The sequence below is a fragment of the Semicossyphus pulcher genome, unplaced genomic scaffold (genome assembly GCF_022749685.1).
Source record: "Semicossyphus pulcher isolate SPU_LCO1_2020_fin unplaced genomic scaffold, fSemPul1.0.p SCAF_17, whole genome shotgun sequence".
Lineage (NCBI taxonomy): Eukaryota > Metazoa > Chordata > Actinopteri > Labriformes > Labridae > Semicossyphus > Semicossyphus pulcher.
The window spans coordinates 9680823-9696719 of NW_027211681.1; the positions used below are offsets into that span (position 1 = coordinate 9680823).

General features: G+C 41.8%; 2 protein-coding genes across 2 annotated transcripts; both read left to right on the forward strand.

The window, feature by feature from the left end:
• The first annotated feature begins 1299 nt into the window (after nt 1-1299).
• On the forward strand, nt 1300-10924 carry pde5aa (phosphodiesterase 5A, cGMP-specific, a). The gene is made up of 20 exons (XM_069666459.1): nt 1300-1586; nt 1921-2599; nt 3220-3303; nt 3441-3521; nt 3633-3722; nt 3833-3970; nt 4075-4142; nt 4229-4377; nt 6253-6428; nt 6527-6577; nt 6994-7140; nt 7312-7440; nt 8757-8851; nt 8998-9085; nt 9555-9655; nt 9747-9824; nt 9913-9976; nt 10073-10147; nt 10416-10499; nt 10682-10924. The coding sequence occupies exons 1-20, from the start codon at nt 1300-1302 to the stop codon at nt 10856-10858; spliced, it is 2841 nt and encodes a 946-aa protein (XP_069522560.1). The 3' UTR covers nt 10859-10924.
• Nucleotides 10925-12283: 1359 nt separating this feature from the next.
• Nucleotides 12284-15559, forward strand: hpf1 (histone PARylation factor 1). The gene is made up of 8 exons (XM_069666424.1): nt 12284-12342; nt 13306-13483; nt 13711-13897; nt 13983-14081; nt 14218-14371; nt 14681-14768; nt 14852-15024; nt 15240-15559. Exons 1-8 carry the CDS (start codon nt 12304-12306, stop codon nt 15372-15374), a joined length of 1053 nt encoding a protein of 350 aa, XP_069522525.1. The 5' UTR covers nt 12284-12303; the 3' UTR covers nt 15375-15559.
• The last annotated feature ends 338 nt before the right edge of the window (nt 15560-15897 follow it).

Here is a 15897-nt window from a genome sequence, read left to right on the forward strand (position 1 = left end):
GGTGAAAATATCCACTATTACATCCACCCTGTGTAGCTCTGGCAGTGCAAGTAAAGGCTCCAAAGGTGTGGTAGTCCTCTCTGCCCACTTTCCAGATCCCTGCTTTTATATCACGCACGCACACACACTTCTCAAATAGATAGTCCTTGACGGAGATCAGAGGAGAACGCGATGTCTTGCCTGTGCTGCAGGAGGGAGACAGGCCTCAACACACCTACCAGTCCGCCTGCTGCTCGTGCTGCTGCTGCTGCTGCTGCTGCTGCTTTTCCTCCCTGTCCGTCGGAAGGAGGATTGAGGAGGAGGAGGGAGAGAGAAGAGAGAGAGAGAGGGTGGTGGTGGTGAGAAGGAGGAGAAAAAAGAGAAGGAGAGAGGGATAACGAGGAGGATGGAGGTCCGCTGGCTGCTGATGCTGTGGAACTGATTCTGTGCAGCATCCACTGTGTCATGGCAGCCTCCTCCTGGAGCAGCCAATCACGGCCCAGCTGTCACTGGTGGACCCGCCCACTGCAGATGATGAGGGAATAAGAGGCCAGCAGAGGGAGTAGTTACACACTGAGTTGTGTGTAGTTAAACACTGGTAAACTTCAGGGCAAAATGAAGAAAAGGATTAGATAACACCATGAAGCAATGCTTTAGATGTATTTAATGCACACACACCAACGTATTCTAGGTGGAATACCCCCTCACTACTTCTATCTTCAGTAATAACGCTGAGATGTATTTCCTCATTATCATACTTTTCATGTTTTTACTGCAGTTGTGTGCATGTTTTGTTGCACTTTTTAAAATATGATTATATTATATTATTATATTATGGATGTTAAAGGATACAATAAACATTACACAATACTTAAAAGTCAAAAGTCCAATTTAAGTTATTTATCTTAAAAGTTTGTTTATAACTTTGAAATGCACACCCTGTGTTTTATTAAGACACAAAAAAATGTGAATTTAATGTGATATTTAATAAAGCAATATGTGCAAAATTACTTTATGGACTATGAGCCCGTTCTCGAAATAGCAAAGTCAGAGATTGGACCCAGTCCATTCATTGTGTAACGAGGTTCAAATCGGTGCCCTGAAGAATTCACCTGTGGCGCCAGATGAGCTAAGTAAAGGTCAAGGATTACCTCTACGCAATCTTTTTTCCACTGGCTCTTCCATAGACATCGCTCTCCTCTCTGGCACATCTCTGCAGTCTGTCTGGGTTCCTCCGCATGGCACGTGTTTCTCCGAGGTGAATCCAATAACCTCAAACTGAGTTTGGTTGATCTTTTCTCGCTTTACCTGAGCGAGGGGATGCCCTGCCTGCACTCAGAGGTGCACTCAATGGAGTCCGACAGCGCGACTTCTGCTGGGGCATCATCTGCTGCTGGAGCGGGGACAGAGAAGTCCGTCCGCAGGGAGACAGAGACGAAGCCGCTGATGATGAAGGGCATGGGCTGGTTCTTCTCCCCGTTGTGGAGCCCGCGCTCCAAGACGCGCAAAAAGAGGTTTCAGGGCGGTATGAAGAGCGACCAGGTGGAGGCATGGCTGGATGACCACTCCGATTTTACGAGGGCCTACTTTTTACGCAGAGCTTCCGCGTAAGTTTCAAACTATAGCAGTATGTGTGAATCAATGGACACGTGTATTGTGACGTGTGTAATTATATAAACAAAGCGTGCTCAATTGTTTACTGTGTAAGGTAAAATAAACGTTATTGATCCACAGTCGGTGGTCATTCACTTCTTACAGCGGCTCAAAAGACAGATTGAAGCAAAAAGGGGTAATAGAGTTATACATGAATAAATAAATGATAAATGCATTGCTTTAGGAACAATTGTGCACTAAGGCCATGTTTTACACCAAAAAATATTCTGTTTTGTGCTTTCCCAGTTAGTCAGTGACCTATGTTCTCTCTCTTGTCGCCTACTTCAGGGTCAGTGGTCCACAGACAGAGCTGTCTCCTGTGCTGCCCAGGCTTCCTAAGAGCCGCTCTGACCACTCTGAGATGCTCATGAGGCCTCACCATCGCAGAGGTTCTACTCCACTCATCAGCTCACATTTGCACATTTCCTCCTCATCGGACAGGCTCAGACCCCTGGCTCTCAATCCCCGTGCCCCTGAGTGGATCGACTGCTACAGTCCAGATGTGATGGGCTGTCACTCCCCTCTCTCTCCTCGCTCTTCTCGCTTCTCTTTTTCCCCCTGCCTCCCTCTTTCTCCCATATGCCCCTCTTCCCCCGAGTTATCCCACTCCCCTCAGCCTTCATGTCCACCAGCTTCAACGACTGTAGCCTGCGGCCGTGGCGAGTGCTGCTCGTGGATGATGGAGCTCCTGAGAGGAGGTCTCAGCTGGATGGGTTCTGTGGCAGAGCTCTGCCAGGGGGCTGTCCAGCATGCTGGGGAGCTGCTGGCGGCTGAGGGTTGCTCCCTCTCTCTTGTAAAGAAGGACAGTGGTGGAAAAAACACTTTGGAGGAGGTTGTTGCCCTGATGGAGTTGGGGTACTCGAGTGAAGGGGACCTTTGCTGCCATGCACACATGGAGCTGGTGAAGGGTATCATGGGATGTGTGCTAGCTTCAGGGACGCAAATGAACCTGAGAGACGTTTCAGAGGTAAACCTTCACACTGACACATGACACAGGTATTGTAAAACTTAAACCCAAATGAGTGACCTATTTTCCTGATAAGCTCACAATACAGCGTTTTCATGGAGCGTGGGGGTGTGTAGGGGAATCCCAGATGACGCACCAGTTTCTAATCCTTTCGTCTTCCAACGATTAGGCATGTGATTATAGAGACAGTGATGTTGTCTACTACTCCACAGTCTGTACTTGTCCTTACATAAACCCACACACACCCATGCAAAGAAATAAATCGCACAGCTCTGTTAGGGCTTACAGAAGAAGGTGCCCGCACCATCATCCTTTGGCCTCAACACCAATGAGATTAGGAGCCAGTGCCAACACCTGGTGTAGGTGCACAGCAGGTAATCCCCAATCAGCGTGGGTGTGTTGGGAAGGCCTAGTTCCTATTAACCTCCGGGACAGCATGGGTACTTAGAAATTAGGGTATTCCTGGCTCAGTGTGTAAAAGTGATGAGTTAAGTGGGTGAAATAATCTTTCGCTGCCAAATTACAAAAAGTGCTTTACACATGTTTGACACACACAAATGTGTGGGAAAAGTGCTTGTCTGCTGTGTTGTGTCACAAGTGTCCTTTGCTTATCTCCTCAGGACCCCAGATTTGAATTGGATGACGAACAATCATCAAAGATCAGGACTGTTTTAAGTGTTCCTATCAAGAACCACAGAGAAGAGGTTTTCATTTACTTTGTGTTTTTCATGCCTCTTGCTTTATCAGGATACATGTATAAACACTGTGCTACGCAACTTTCAGTGGGATTATTCTAGCAGCGATTGCATAACAATATAATACGTCTTCTTTCTGCTCACAGGTGGTAGGCGTTGTGGTAATGATCAACAAGAGAACTGACTCTGATGAATCTGTTTCTGTTTTCACTAACATGGATGAAAAGGTGAGTTATGGAATGTTTGAGTCTGTTACTAAAGGGAAGCAAATGTTTAAACTCTACTGCATATTACTCATTATGTAACATAGGTAAGTTTGAGTTTAATTCATTGGCCAGGTGCTGTCCAATCATATGGATGTGTTGGGGATGGTCCTGGATAACGTCCAGCTGTATGAGAGCTCAAGACAGGAGGCCAAACGCAGTCAGGTAACAACTCAAGGGAACAATATGAAGTTTTTCTATGTATCTATCTATGTCAGTGTAATCCATATAAGTGTATCTGTGTGTGCCTGAATGTGTCTCTGTTTGTGTGTCAGGCCTTGATAGAGATGGCACAGGTATTGTCAAAGGAGCACCATTCCTTTGAAATTCTGCTGAGTAGGATGGCTGCCACCATCATGCCCTTCACACGTGCTCAGTACTGCACCATCTTCATCCCCAGCAAGCAAACCAAGGTGCATTATCCTGTTTAAGCCTTTTTTTGCCCAGAAAATTAAGCATCAAATCATTTCTTTTCTAATTTAAAGTATTTTCTGTTCCTCTGGTGGTTTTCGTTCAGGATTGCTTTGCCAGAGTGATCCACCTGGAGTGTGAAGAGCTCGGATCATCCTGCCAGATCTACAGAAGGTACTGCTCCACGTTGCTTCATTTACAGAGAACATACATTGTCTAAATGGTACACAGTCTAAATGATTCCATGGCTCATTTATCAGGGAGCGGGACATCAGCGATATTGACCCATCATACGCCCTTCGAACCCTGAATGCTATGGAAACACTCAATATGTCGGAGGGCTCTGAAGAATCGCTGCAGAGTCTGATCTGCTGCCCTGTCAGAAATGAGAGGTCTGAAGATGTTATAGGTAAGACTCATTTGAATGGCAATGGTTATAATAAATTATTTATTAGTCTCAATTGCAATTATGGTAGCATATCACAAACTTCTTATCATTCATGCTTAGTACACAAAACTAACAATATGCTGTTTGCTGTGGACTACCTGGAGAGAAATTGCAAACAGTGGGATTAATACTATTAGGTAAAGGTTTACTTAAACCTTTGAAAATGAAGTCATGTTCCAGATACAAAGAGGAGACTTACAGATACACTTAACCACATTAACATGCAAATCGATCCTGGATTTCCAAACTTTTCCTCCCCTCTTTGGTCATACAAACAGACCTTAGATTGACCACATATTTAAACATTTTCCTTGTTGTTATCATTTCACTGCTTCTCGATTGATTAGCAACCAAAAAGACAACGAATAGTAAGATAAGATAAGATAAACTTTATTGTCCCCGGAGGGAAATTTGTCATGGACATAGGTGCAGTGCTGCTCACAATCAATACATTCATCATACAATCATACAATAACATGCCCACTGTCAAAATAAAAAAGACTGTATCACTGTGGCAAACCAGTGACAGAGCAAATATCGATAAATACAGTAAGATACCACATGGCAGTAAACACAATTTCATGTTGAAATTTATGCAAGAGTGGAACAACCCTCCTGCTGAAACATTATGTTAGTGCAGGCTGTTTGTTAAGTAGAGTGATGGAAGTAGGGAGAAAGGAGAGCTTGAAGCGATTGCTTTTATATCTACTAGCTGTGAACCGTCTTCCAGAGGGCAATAATTCATATTCTGAGTAGAGAACATGAGAAGAGTCCCTCAAGATTTTTTGTGCCTGATTGATAACAATTTTTTCAAAGATAGTTTGAAGGGACAGATAATCTTTCCTACCAATGACTTTCATGGTACTTTTAAGCATTTTATCAATCTTAGATTTACATTTGACAGATATAGAGCCAAACCAGGCTGCCATCCCATATCTGATCAGACTTCCCATGACAGCATTATAGAAGGTCAACATCACACTCGTACTTACACCAAACAATCTGAGTCTGCGAAGAAAATGCAGTCTTTGGGCCAGTTTGGCACACAAGAAATCAACATGAACATTCCACTTCAATTATCCATCTGATTGCCCAAATACTTATATGAGTCCACCTGCTCAATTGGACAATCATTAATTAAGACAGGGTCATGTAATCTAACTGCCCTGGGGTCAAATATCATCTCTATAGTTTTGTTAGTATTCAGGATGAGATGATGTTTCTCACACCAAGCCTGAAATGAGACAACATCATTGAGATAGACAGAAGGGCAAGCGTCAATAGTGAGGGCAAGCATCAATATTGAAAATCTTGAAGGACATTTGGTCATATTTCATGAAAAAACAACACATTTAATAACTGATTTGGTAGGCAACCAACAGCTAATCACACCAATTTATGTTAGCTTGCACCGCTTTCTAGCTAACATCACTCTAAGCTAACACATCACTCAGTTCACTGTTAGCTAGCGAACATTACCGTTAGCTAGAAATTCACGCCTTTCCTATCATATTGTTTAACATTATAAGACAGTAATGTTTTCTAGGAAGTGGTAGTATGCTAACATGAGCTGTTAACATTAGCTAAGGAATGTGTAAGGTACAGTATGTTGTTTTAACTTGATTTATGATCTGATGTCCCTCCAGACGTCCCTTCAGTCTTTACAGTTACTTATCTATCCCGAAGTGCTTTGTCAGATTCCTCTGTTTATATGTTTAGCAAACCTTGAACACAGCAGAAGAACATTTTAACAGCATATGAGTATCCGACCCTTTTTTTTTTAATAACTGCCATATGAATATGGTGAATTGTCCTCTGTTCATTTATTTTAAAAAGCCGTGTGCCAGTTGATGAGCAAAAGGAGCAGGGACTCAGACGAGTTGGAGGCCTTTAACAGATATGATGAGCGCCTACTAGAGGACCTGGCGGTGTATTGTGGTCTGGCTCTGCAGTACGTGCAGGCTGTGCAGATCACTGAGGAGCGGAGGGCCAGCATAGAGGTCACACAAGAGGTGGGTTACCCCCTTATTCTTCTAATGTCTTAAGCTCTGAGCCAAGTCAACCATTTCAGATGGTTGTAACTCAGATCTGTTTCCTGTTCTTCACGCAGGTTCTCGCCTACCACATCACAGCAGCAGAGCAGGAAATCCAAGTATTGCAGGTGATTCTTAACTTTGTTCTGTAGTTTTGAGCACTTTCTCTCAGTCCAGTCTAGCCTTGATGCATACATAAATAATCTTTGCAAAGGGAGGAAAAACTCATCCTTCCTCCTTTCCTTTACCTTATTATATATACATCACCCACATCCTCCATTTCCCAGTTCTGCTCATCCACCTTACTTCAACCTCCTTCACCCCGGGTATTCGGTCATATGTCAGCAGTCCTGGAATCACCTTTTAGTTTATTTCTGCATGTCAGATTAATTGACTTTAATACAAACGTACAACTAATACTCTATCAACTTAAATCACATAATTGAGTGGCTGTCAATGCCAGAGTGGCAAAGGTTACGACATTTTGTCTGCTCTGTGCCTATATTTGTATATTTCAATGTCTTTTTTGTTGTTGTTTTTTCAGGAGGCCACAATTCCTTCTGCTAAAACCCTGAGTATCCTAGATTTTCATTTCTCTGGTTTTGGCCTGCCGGAAGACATGACCTCTCAGGCCACAGTTCGTATGTTCCTGGACCTCAATTTGGTGCAGGACTTCAACATTGATTACAAGGTAACTAAACAGCTGACAAATAGGCTTTGTGGCAACAGCTGTCTCTCTGGTAGAAATAAGTAGCACTATTGTTTTAGCATTACATGAGCTGGAAACAAAAATATGTAAATGCAGAATTTAAACACTTTTTAGTCATTCCTAAGCTCTTGCACATTTCTCTCTTTCCCCCAGACTCTCTGCCAGTGGGTCCTGACAGTGAGACGTGGTTACAGGAACAACGTGCCTTATCACAACTGGGGCCATGCACTTAGCACTGCTCAAAGCATGTTTGCTATTCTAATGGCCACAGACCAACTCCAGGTTAGTGCATGCGTTTTTGTCATGTGCATGACCAATAGTCATCACCACCAAAACTCAAATAAGCAAAGAAAATAATGTAACTTGTAGTGCACCAAAGGAGCGTGGTTTGGATCATTCAGACCATATTCCGCTCTGATTCTCTAAACCACTGCTTGCTGACTTTAATTTGTGTAGCAAAATGACCCCATAAGACTATTATGGTCCGATCATAGTGTCCACCTCATCAGGCGCATCAAAAAACGTAGACGTCAAGAGCTTATTTGTGGTTGTGCCAGTTCTTACCCGACATGGTAATAGCAGAGCTGTTGTAAAGTGGCTTACATCAGGTAACGAATTGTTGCAATTGTCTGGTTCAAAATTGGTTTAGCCAACTCTACTGCCAGTCATCACAGCAGCAGAGTGTGGAGCAGCCACAAGAATGGAGTCACGATGCCCTGACTCATGCTATCTATCACCCTCTCCACTTCAACACAGTTTGTTCTGTTGTTTCATTTTGAAAATTGTTTTGCAAAATTCACAGCGTGCCGTGCTCTTACTTCCGCTTCTCTGGCTACAAAGATGCAGCTAAAAAAAAGTGCGAGCACCAAACAACCGTATCATCCATGGTGTTGTTTTTAACTCTTGACATCGACATAATCCAATTAAGTGGACGCCATCCAACCTTTCAATCAACTAATTGGGACTTTCATTACTTGATGGTTGCTTCTATGTCTGCTGAATCCTATCTGTTTTTACGTTCGGCTATTCTGATGTTCGTAGGCGAGTCGTTTAAGGCCGGCCGGGTTTCTCTGGTACACAGCCGTCTTAATTATTTGGAACAAGATTAATTTTAGACCTCCCAAAACCTCTTAACTGCTTTACAAAGGGATCAAACACCAGTCTGGATCTCTACCTAAGTGACCTCTGACGCTCACTTATTTTAGTCTCTCTCTGTCTCTCTCTCTCTCTCTCTCTCCCTCTCTTGAGCTGTAGAACTAGTCATCCTGTTAAATGTGTCAGCTTTTTGCACACTGGATGTTTTGGTGCGTTGTGATTTTAGTCTAATTTATATTTTATTTACCTTTTCTTTCACATCAGCCTCTTTTGTGTTGAGTTTGAGTTTAGTATTTTTTCAACATGTACTAAAATATTTGGTGTAAAATAATAAGAATCACACATCAGAATCCCAGCTCTCTTTCATTATGCCAAAACATACTTTTCAGCTTTTCTCTATTTTCATTGTTTTGCGAGATTCTTTCTGACATGATTCAAGATCTCTCTCTCTCTCTCCCCCTCCCATCTCTTTTTTTGTCTATTTCTTCCTGTTTGTATTTCAGACAATATTTTCTCGTCTGGAGATCTTAGCGTTGATGATAGCCTCTCTGAGTCATGATCTTGACCACAGAGGAGTCAGCAACTCTTACATAGAAAGGTAAACAAAACATTACTTCCCATTCATTCATGGTCACTAGGAAGTCATTTATTTTCGGGGATGAATATTGTTAAAAAAAAAGTTTTAATAATTATCATCCACTGCTTTCTTATATACAGGCAATCACATTTTTTTCTCATTCTCAGGAGTCAGCAGCCTTTAGCTCAGCTTTACGGACACTCATCGCTTGAAAATCATCACTACAACCTGTGCCTCTTCATCCTCAACAACACTGTAAGACCTCTTCTACACATCTACTTATTCCTTTGGACCCATCTCTTTTTCTAAGAGATGGGCCAATCCTCATTGAGCCCACATGTAGTCCCTGCTACCTGTTTCATCAAATAAATATTTGTCTTAGTCTTTTTAAATTACACTTTGCGTGTCACACATGGATGTAAATTGTCTTAACAAAGATTTCAACATGAATTCATTTATTATTTATATTAATTCAGTGCATGATAATCTGATATTCATTGGCTTTCATTCATTTTTAATGGATATTGATTGACATTTTAGAAGTGTATTGTTTTTTATTGTTGAACATTGCGTCTCTTATAAAATGTCATATAATGCGAACAAGAGTAATGTTGCTAAATTTCTATTTAAGTTAAAGTGTAGACACGACATTGTCCTCTATACACACAGCTTGATTTGTGCCTTACTGTCTCTGTGTAAATCTCATTCTCTTTTCCTCTGCCAGGGGAGTCAGATTCTCAGCAGTCTCTCATCAGAGGACCACCGAGCTGTACAACAGATGATCAAGAGGGCCATCATCGCCACCGACCTGACCGTCTTCATGGAGTATGTTCAAACACAATATGTCAGTGCCGCTGTTGGTCAAGCGTTAAGCTTCTTGTGTTTAATCTCTTGTTTTTTGTGCTTACCTTGTTAGGAGGAGAAAAGAGTTTTTTTGCCTGACTAAGAAAAGTAAAGTGAGCTGGAAGAGTGAGAAACAAAGAGATTTATTGAGGTGAGATTAGAATTAGGGACATATGATAATGAAATATGATGCAGTGGGGAAAGCGCTGTTCCCTTTAACATATTCTTCCCCCCTACAGGTCCATGTTGATGACAGCCAGTGACCTCTCTGCTATCACAAAGCCTTGGCATGAACAGAGAAGGGTAGGTCTCACCATTTTTGGCAGAACACTTCACACTTAATCTCTCAATCGTTCTAAGTTCATTAAGTTCATCTAAACCTTGACCTTCTCATAACAGATTGCAAACCTTGTTGCCATGGAGTTCTTTGCACAAGGGGACAAAGAGAAAGAAGAGTTCAAAATCAAGCCTGTTGTAAGTCTTACAAGCAGGATATTGTCTTGTTGTTTCTGTTGTTTGTGAGTGAGATTGGGGAACCTCTTTTGGATTGAGGGTCCCATATAAAAAAAACTGAATGTAACTTTAAAGCTTCAGGTGTTAAAATGCATCCCACAGGGTATTTTCCCTTGCTTTTACTTCCACGAAGGCTCCACTTGCAAAGACCAAAAACACTACTATGTTCGACTTCTGACCTATGAATTAGTCCTATTCTAACAGTAAGTTTACTCTCTCTCCTCACCAGGGGATAATGAACAGAGAAAACAGCACTCGACTGCCGTACCTGCAAGTTGAATACATTGATGACATCTGCTATCCACTCTACAAGGTGTGTTATCCCTGCAGTTGTTTCATTGTTTGTGGACTTATGCAATATGGCACATGCAGGCATAACGGTGCATTTTTTTCAGGCGAGGAAATCAGAATAATTTCGTTATTAATTTATTTTCTTTGTTCTTATTATTGGCTCTAATTTGCAATCATCTCACTCTTTGTCCCTGTTTCCATCAGGCCGTATCAACACTGTTTGACACCTGCTCCCCGCTGCTAAAGGGCTGCAAAAAGAACAGAGAGAATTGGCTGCATCTCGCGAAGGAAGCGGAGGAAGAAAACAGTGAAGATAGTTGTTGCAGTGTTTCAATGGAAACACATATATCTGAGGAGGAAAAGTGTCAGACAGAGGAATAGAGGACTGGAGGAGTTTTACCCACCTGCACTTGTTCTGCATCTTCTCTGGAACCTATCTGCACTAAATATTGGCTCACATGTCCGAACTTGGACCATAAAATATGTCTCTGGTATGTACAATAAACTTGTAAATACTGATGTAAGCAAAGCTGCAGCTATGTCTGTTTTTTTTCTTGGTACTCTGTAATTAATGCATTTTCATATGTTTAAATCCGTAATAAGATATTAATGTCTAAAACATGTTGCCACATATGATCAAACCAGCACGTAACTTTTTGTGAGTGGCTGTTGTCGATCCTGTTATGTAATCAGAGTAAATAAAGTAATATAGTTTATCTCCTCTTACATAAAAAGTATACTTATCATACTAATTAGTGTCTTTCTCATAATATTTAACAGTATTGACATAATTCGGAGGCCATGCAGTCATTGGTTAGAGACCAAAAAGATATGAAAAATGGGAAAATGAAAAAAACGTATCTTTGATATTTAGCGTTAAAACCCTGTTGAGGATTTTTGATTCTGCGCTAATGATATTTATGTTTACAGTCTGGCAAGGTTAGCCAGTAAATCTTAAAAATGTGGATAATTAATTACATGTCAATATCACCTGATTCTGATGCTAAAAGGTCATACAAGGAATTTTAATGCTTAACTGGGTCAAATCACATGGCGGCTAATGCGAAAAATATATGATACTTTACTTTTAAATATTAGAGGCAGAAGTCAAATCAAATAGGCATGCTACATGTGGCCACTTTAGTGAATTTTTAATGTGTTCATGTGCAAGTCAGCATGAATATATTGGGGGGGAAAAAAATTGGTAATGTGTCATTCAATTATTATTTACTGATGGTGCCTAAATATACCAGCAGATTAAAAGTGTGGGTAGGAAGGTGAGGTAACTGTGCTGAGTAACATGGGCTGTTGGGTGACATGAGGTGGAACTGATTAAGAGAAAGCCGCTGGATCGCAGGCCAATGTCTGCCTAATATCTCATTTTAAACGGGCTCCTCATCACTGCGCAATACTGCTTCTCACCACACATATTACAGTATCCAATTTCATAACATTGTCATTTAAAGCATAGCTGTATTGTTGCAAACCTTATCCATAGACCTTTTGGTCTTTTGAATTTATACATGGTTCTTGCCTACAACAAACAACAAACCATTCATAAACAGAGTATAGGAACAAATGTGAAAGAGACTATGGATGTATGGTTTTCAAGTTTAATTTAGTTTTATTTTTGGTTTTAGTTTTCGATTTATATCGGTATCAATGAAAAGTCTAAAGATGAATGGGCTGGATGTGGCCTACATATCAGCTTCAATGCTGTTAACAACCTCGGCCTCAAGAGGGCAGTGATGCGCTGTAACGAGGCCCAGCTGCTTCCTGAACCGATCCGCTGAAGAAGACGCAGTCGGGGAGACAAGAGGACGAAAATGACAGGGCGCGCAAAAAGAAAACCCAAATCCAGTCAGGTAATTTTGCTGTGTTTCTACCTTCAACTTTGGGCTGCAGAAATTCCTGTTTAAATATCGTTGTTAGAGAAACAGAGCTATGCTGCGTGCGGTTGTAACGGCAAAGCAACTTCTGTTTGACGCTGTGGGCAGAAGTGTTGGCACGCTGTGTGAGCAGCAGCGGTCAGACGACAACATGGCAGCAGCTCTGCTGACTGGAATCTCAAAGCCGCATCAGACACGCTCCCAGCTAGCCAAAAATGATGCTATTAACATGACGTTTCAATGTTAATAGCTTTACTCAAACTAGCAGCGCTGATGTATTGTCCTTATTAGAGTATTTCAAATTCTACATTACGTTTATAAGCTAATGTAAGTCTGCTGCAGGCAAACATGTCGATGACTTGATATGATTCGTGATTCGATCCCACAAAGGCAATAAATCAGTGTCCAAAGTGCTCACATTTTTAGCAATGGTTTCACGCAGCTGTTCAGAATGTTATTTATCCTTCAGTTGTACAAGTGGTTTTCCCAATGAGCCGTTATTCTTCTCTTTTAGTTGGTTTTGTCTGGTTCTTGTTCTCTTTAGATGGTCGCTTTGGACAAAAGCGTCTGCTAAATGAAATTTTAAGATTCCTCAGCTGGGTGCAAATTACAACACTGAACACAGCTCTTACATAACACAGCTCTTGCTTCTAAGGGCTAATTGGACCCTATGCAATGCAGTTGCCAGTTTACATTAAAACCTAACTATAAGGGGGTTATAATGATTTTTTTACACAGATGTGTAGAGTTCTGTAGATTCACTTTATTTTGGAGTCAGTAGTTTGTAATGCTGTTGAATTTGATTCTGCTATACTGAAAGATGTTTTTTCTTCTTTTACTTATTAAGCTGAATTGAAAGCCTTTGAGGTACCCAATATTCTGCCAGATTATGTTTTGTTTGTGTTTAACATTTCGTTCTCCGACAAAATATTTCTTTAGGAGTCGGCTACAGGCAATGGGGAGTTGAAGAAAGCCCGTGCCGATGAAGAAGTGCCATTGTCAGAGGTGAATTCAGATCAGCGTGATGAGATAACACAACTGTACAAGCTTCAAATGCCAGAGGACCTGTACCACTTCTGGGACTTCTGCAAGGAGCTTTGTCCTGACAGTCCCTGTGGTAAGCTGTCTCTCACTATCAGGGTATTGTGGTACATAAGGAATGAAGGAACAGAGGGTTAGCTGACAGTTAGTACATTTTCTCAAGAAAGCGGATGGTCCTATACTTAGCCAATGGGGAGTCTGATTGGCCAGATGCATTAATGCTTTACATAACTGACTGAAGTTGGTTTGTCAATACATTTCTGTATCAGAGTATATTATGTGTACTTCTATTAATCCATCTAGGTGCACTGAAAGACACACTGGGTTTGCAGCTGGTTGGTCCTTTTGACATTCTGGCAGGAGCTCACAAAACCTCCAAGAATCCTCAGCCCAACTTCCACCTTCACTGGAGATATTTTTATGACCCACCAGAGTTTCAGACCATCCTTCAGGGGAGTGAGGACAGTCAGCATCACATTGGCTACTTCAGGTATGAAACACACAGTGGAAACTTTATCTCCATGAGGACAAATAGTTCTGGTTAATTACATTCTATTGTACCCTAAATCTCCCAGAGATACTCCAGACTCCGTTCCCTCATTCGTCGGGGAAAATGAAGCCAAGAAAGGCTACAGTATTACACAGATGGGAGACAACGTGTTTGCTGCTGTCCTGTGAGTATAACCACCAAATAGTACATGATCAAATGGCGAGTTGAATACACTGGTGCTGCACTCCCTACTTTCTCACGTCTGTGATCGTGCATATAATCTTACCTGCTGTTGATCATCTTGTCCTCTCCTCCATCAGTCTGTTTCTGTTAAAGAGGAGGAAAGAGCGGGGCAGCAAGAAGGCAGAGGGAGGAGCTCTGGAAAGCTTGGAGGCACAGTTGCGAGACAGGGCTGAGAAGCTGGGGTTGTCTCTCGAGCAGAAGACCAAAGCCATGAAGCAGAGAGACAAGAAGGTAACTTACACAATGTGGCAACAGTGGTATTACCCACAGTCTGTTGTTTTCACTCGTAACTCCCAGTGGATTGCAAATTGAAATCACTGCAGTGTATCGTGTATTTACTATGCAGAGTAATGTTTACCATATGATTTGAAGTAAATCCCTAGCATTTGGAGTACAGTCTTTATTGATTTCAAGAAACTTCCTTGGTACAGTCACAGTGATTGCTTTGTACACATTGCCAACCCCAACACATCACCTGAAAGTATCATTTGACAAAAACTTATCCCAGTAGGTAAAAAGAAACCTTTTGTCTCCCCATAGGTTGTCACCAAGACGTTTCACTGTGCCGGCATAGTCGTACCTGTAGACAAGAACGAGGTGGGCTACAGAGAACTACCAGAAACAGATGGTAAGCTGATATTTTGTACACTTAGTAATAAACCATGGCATTAATGTACTGAGTGAATACTTGATGTTTATTTCCCTTTGAAGCTGGTCTCAAGAAAATCTGCAAAGCTATTGCTGAAGCTCGCAGCGATGAAGAGCGAGTGAAAGCCTTCGGACCTCTCCAGGAGATGATCACGTTTGTTCAGTTTGCCAACGATGAGTGTGACTACGGCATGGGTTATGAGCTAGGAATAGATCTCTTCTGTTTCGGATCCCATGTGAGTCTCAGACAGAGCTGCATAAAAACACTCACACTCACCCACTATAATTCTGCAGGGGCTAAAGCTAAAACACCTATCATAAAGCATTGTTATGACAAATTTGTGTTTTGGGGATTTAAAAGCCCAATAGTACAGAGGTCAGAATGTTGCAAAACCGCTAAGAATGTAAAAATAAATTCAGTTTTAATCATTGGTTTCCTGTTTCTCCCCAGTATTTCCACAAGGTAATCAAGCAGCTCCTGCCCATGGCCTACAACTTGTTAAAAAGGAACTTGTTTGGTGAAATTCTGGAGGCCCACCTATCCAACCGCAGCCATGACGACCTGGACCAACTCACTGCACAATGAAAAAAAAAAAAAGACTCAACTACACATCCGTTTTAGCTCTTATAAGCTTTTGTCCACCATTTGTCTTCTGTCGTTTGTCATTGTTCATGTTTCTCGGTGGTTTTGGTGCTGCTGTCATTGATTGATTCCACTTCAATGATATCTTGTTTGTAAAAGGTAGATGTTTAATAAAGTATTTTTATATATTTACCAGTCCTGTTATCTATCCAAGGTCATCTCACTGAATCCTAAAAGTATTTACCTTACTTCCAGATTGTTAAACAGACAATGTGTAAACTGTTCTTTTGTCCATCCATCCATCCATCCACTGTCTTCCGCTTATCTGGGGCCGGGTCGCCGTGGCAGCAGGCTCAGCAAGGTGACCCAGACGTCCCTCTCCCTAGCACTGTTTTCAAGTTCCAAGGGGATTCCGAGGCGTTCCCAGGCCAGACGGGATATATATTATCTCCAGCGAGCTCTGGGTCTGCCCCGGGGTTGGACGTGCCTGGAAAACCTCCAAAGGGAGGCACCCAGGAGGCATCCT

Excerpts from the sequence above, each read along its gene's own strand:
- hpf1 (XM_069666424.1), top strand. The coding sequence starts at position 12,304 with ATGACAGGGCGCGCAAAAAGAAAACCCAAATCCAGTCAG. Across the intron at positions 13,484-13,710 it reads TTGTCCTGACAGTCCCTGTG|GTGCACTGAAAGACACACTG; the intron begins GTAAGCTGTCTC and ends TAATCCATCTAG. Across the intron at positions 14,769-14,851 it reads AGAACTACCAGAAACAGATG|CTGGTCTCAAGAAAATCTGC; the intron begins GTAAGCTGATAT and ends TTCCCTTTGAAG.
- pde5aa (XM_069666459.1), top strand. The coding sequence starts at position 1,300 with ATGCCCTGCCTGCACTCAGAGGTGCACTCAATGGAGTCCGACAGCGCG. Across the intron at positions 4,143-4,228 it reads TCCTGCCAGATCTACAGAAG|GGAGCGGGACATCAGCGATA; the intron begins GTACTGCTCCAC and ends CTCATTTATCAG. Across the intron at positions 10,148-10,415 it reads AGTTCAAAATCAAGCCTGTT|GGGATAATGAACAGAGAAAA; the intron begins GTAAGTCTTACA and ends TCTCCTCACCAG.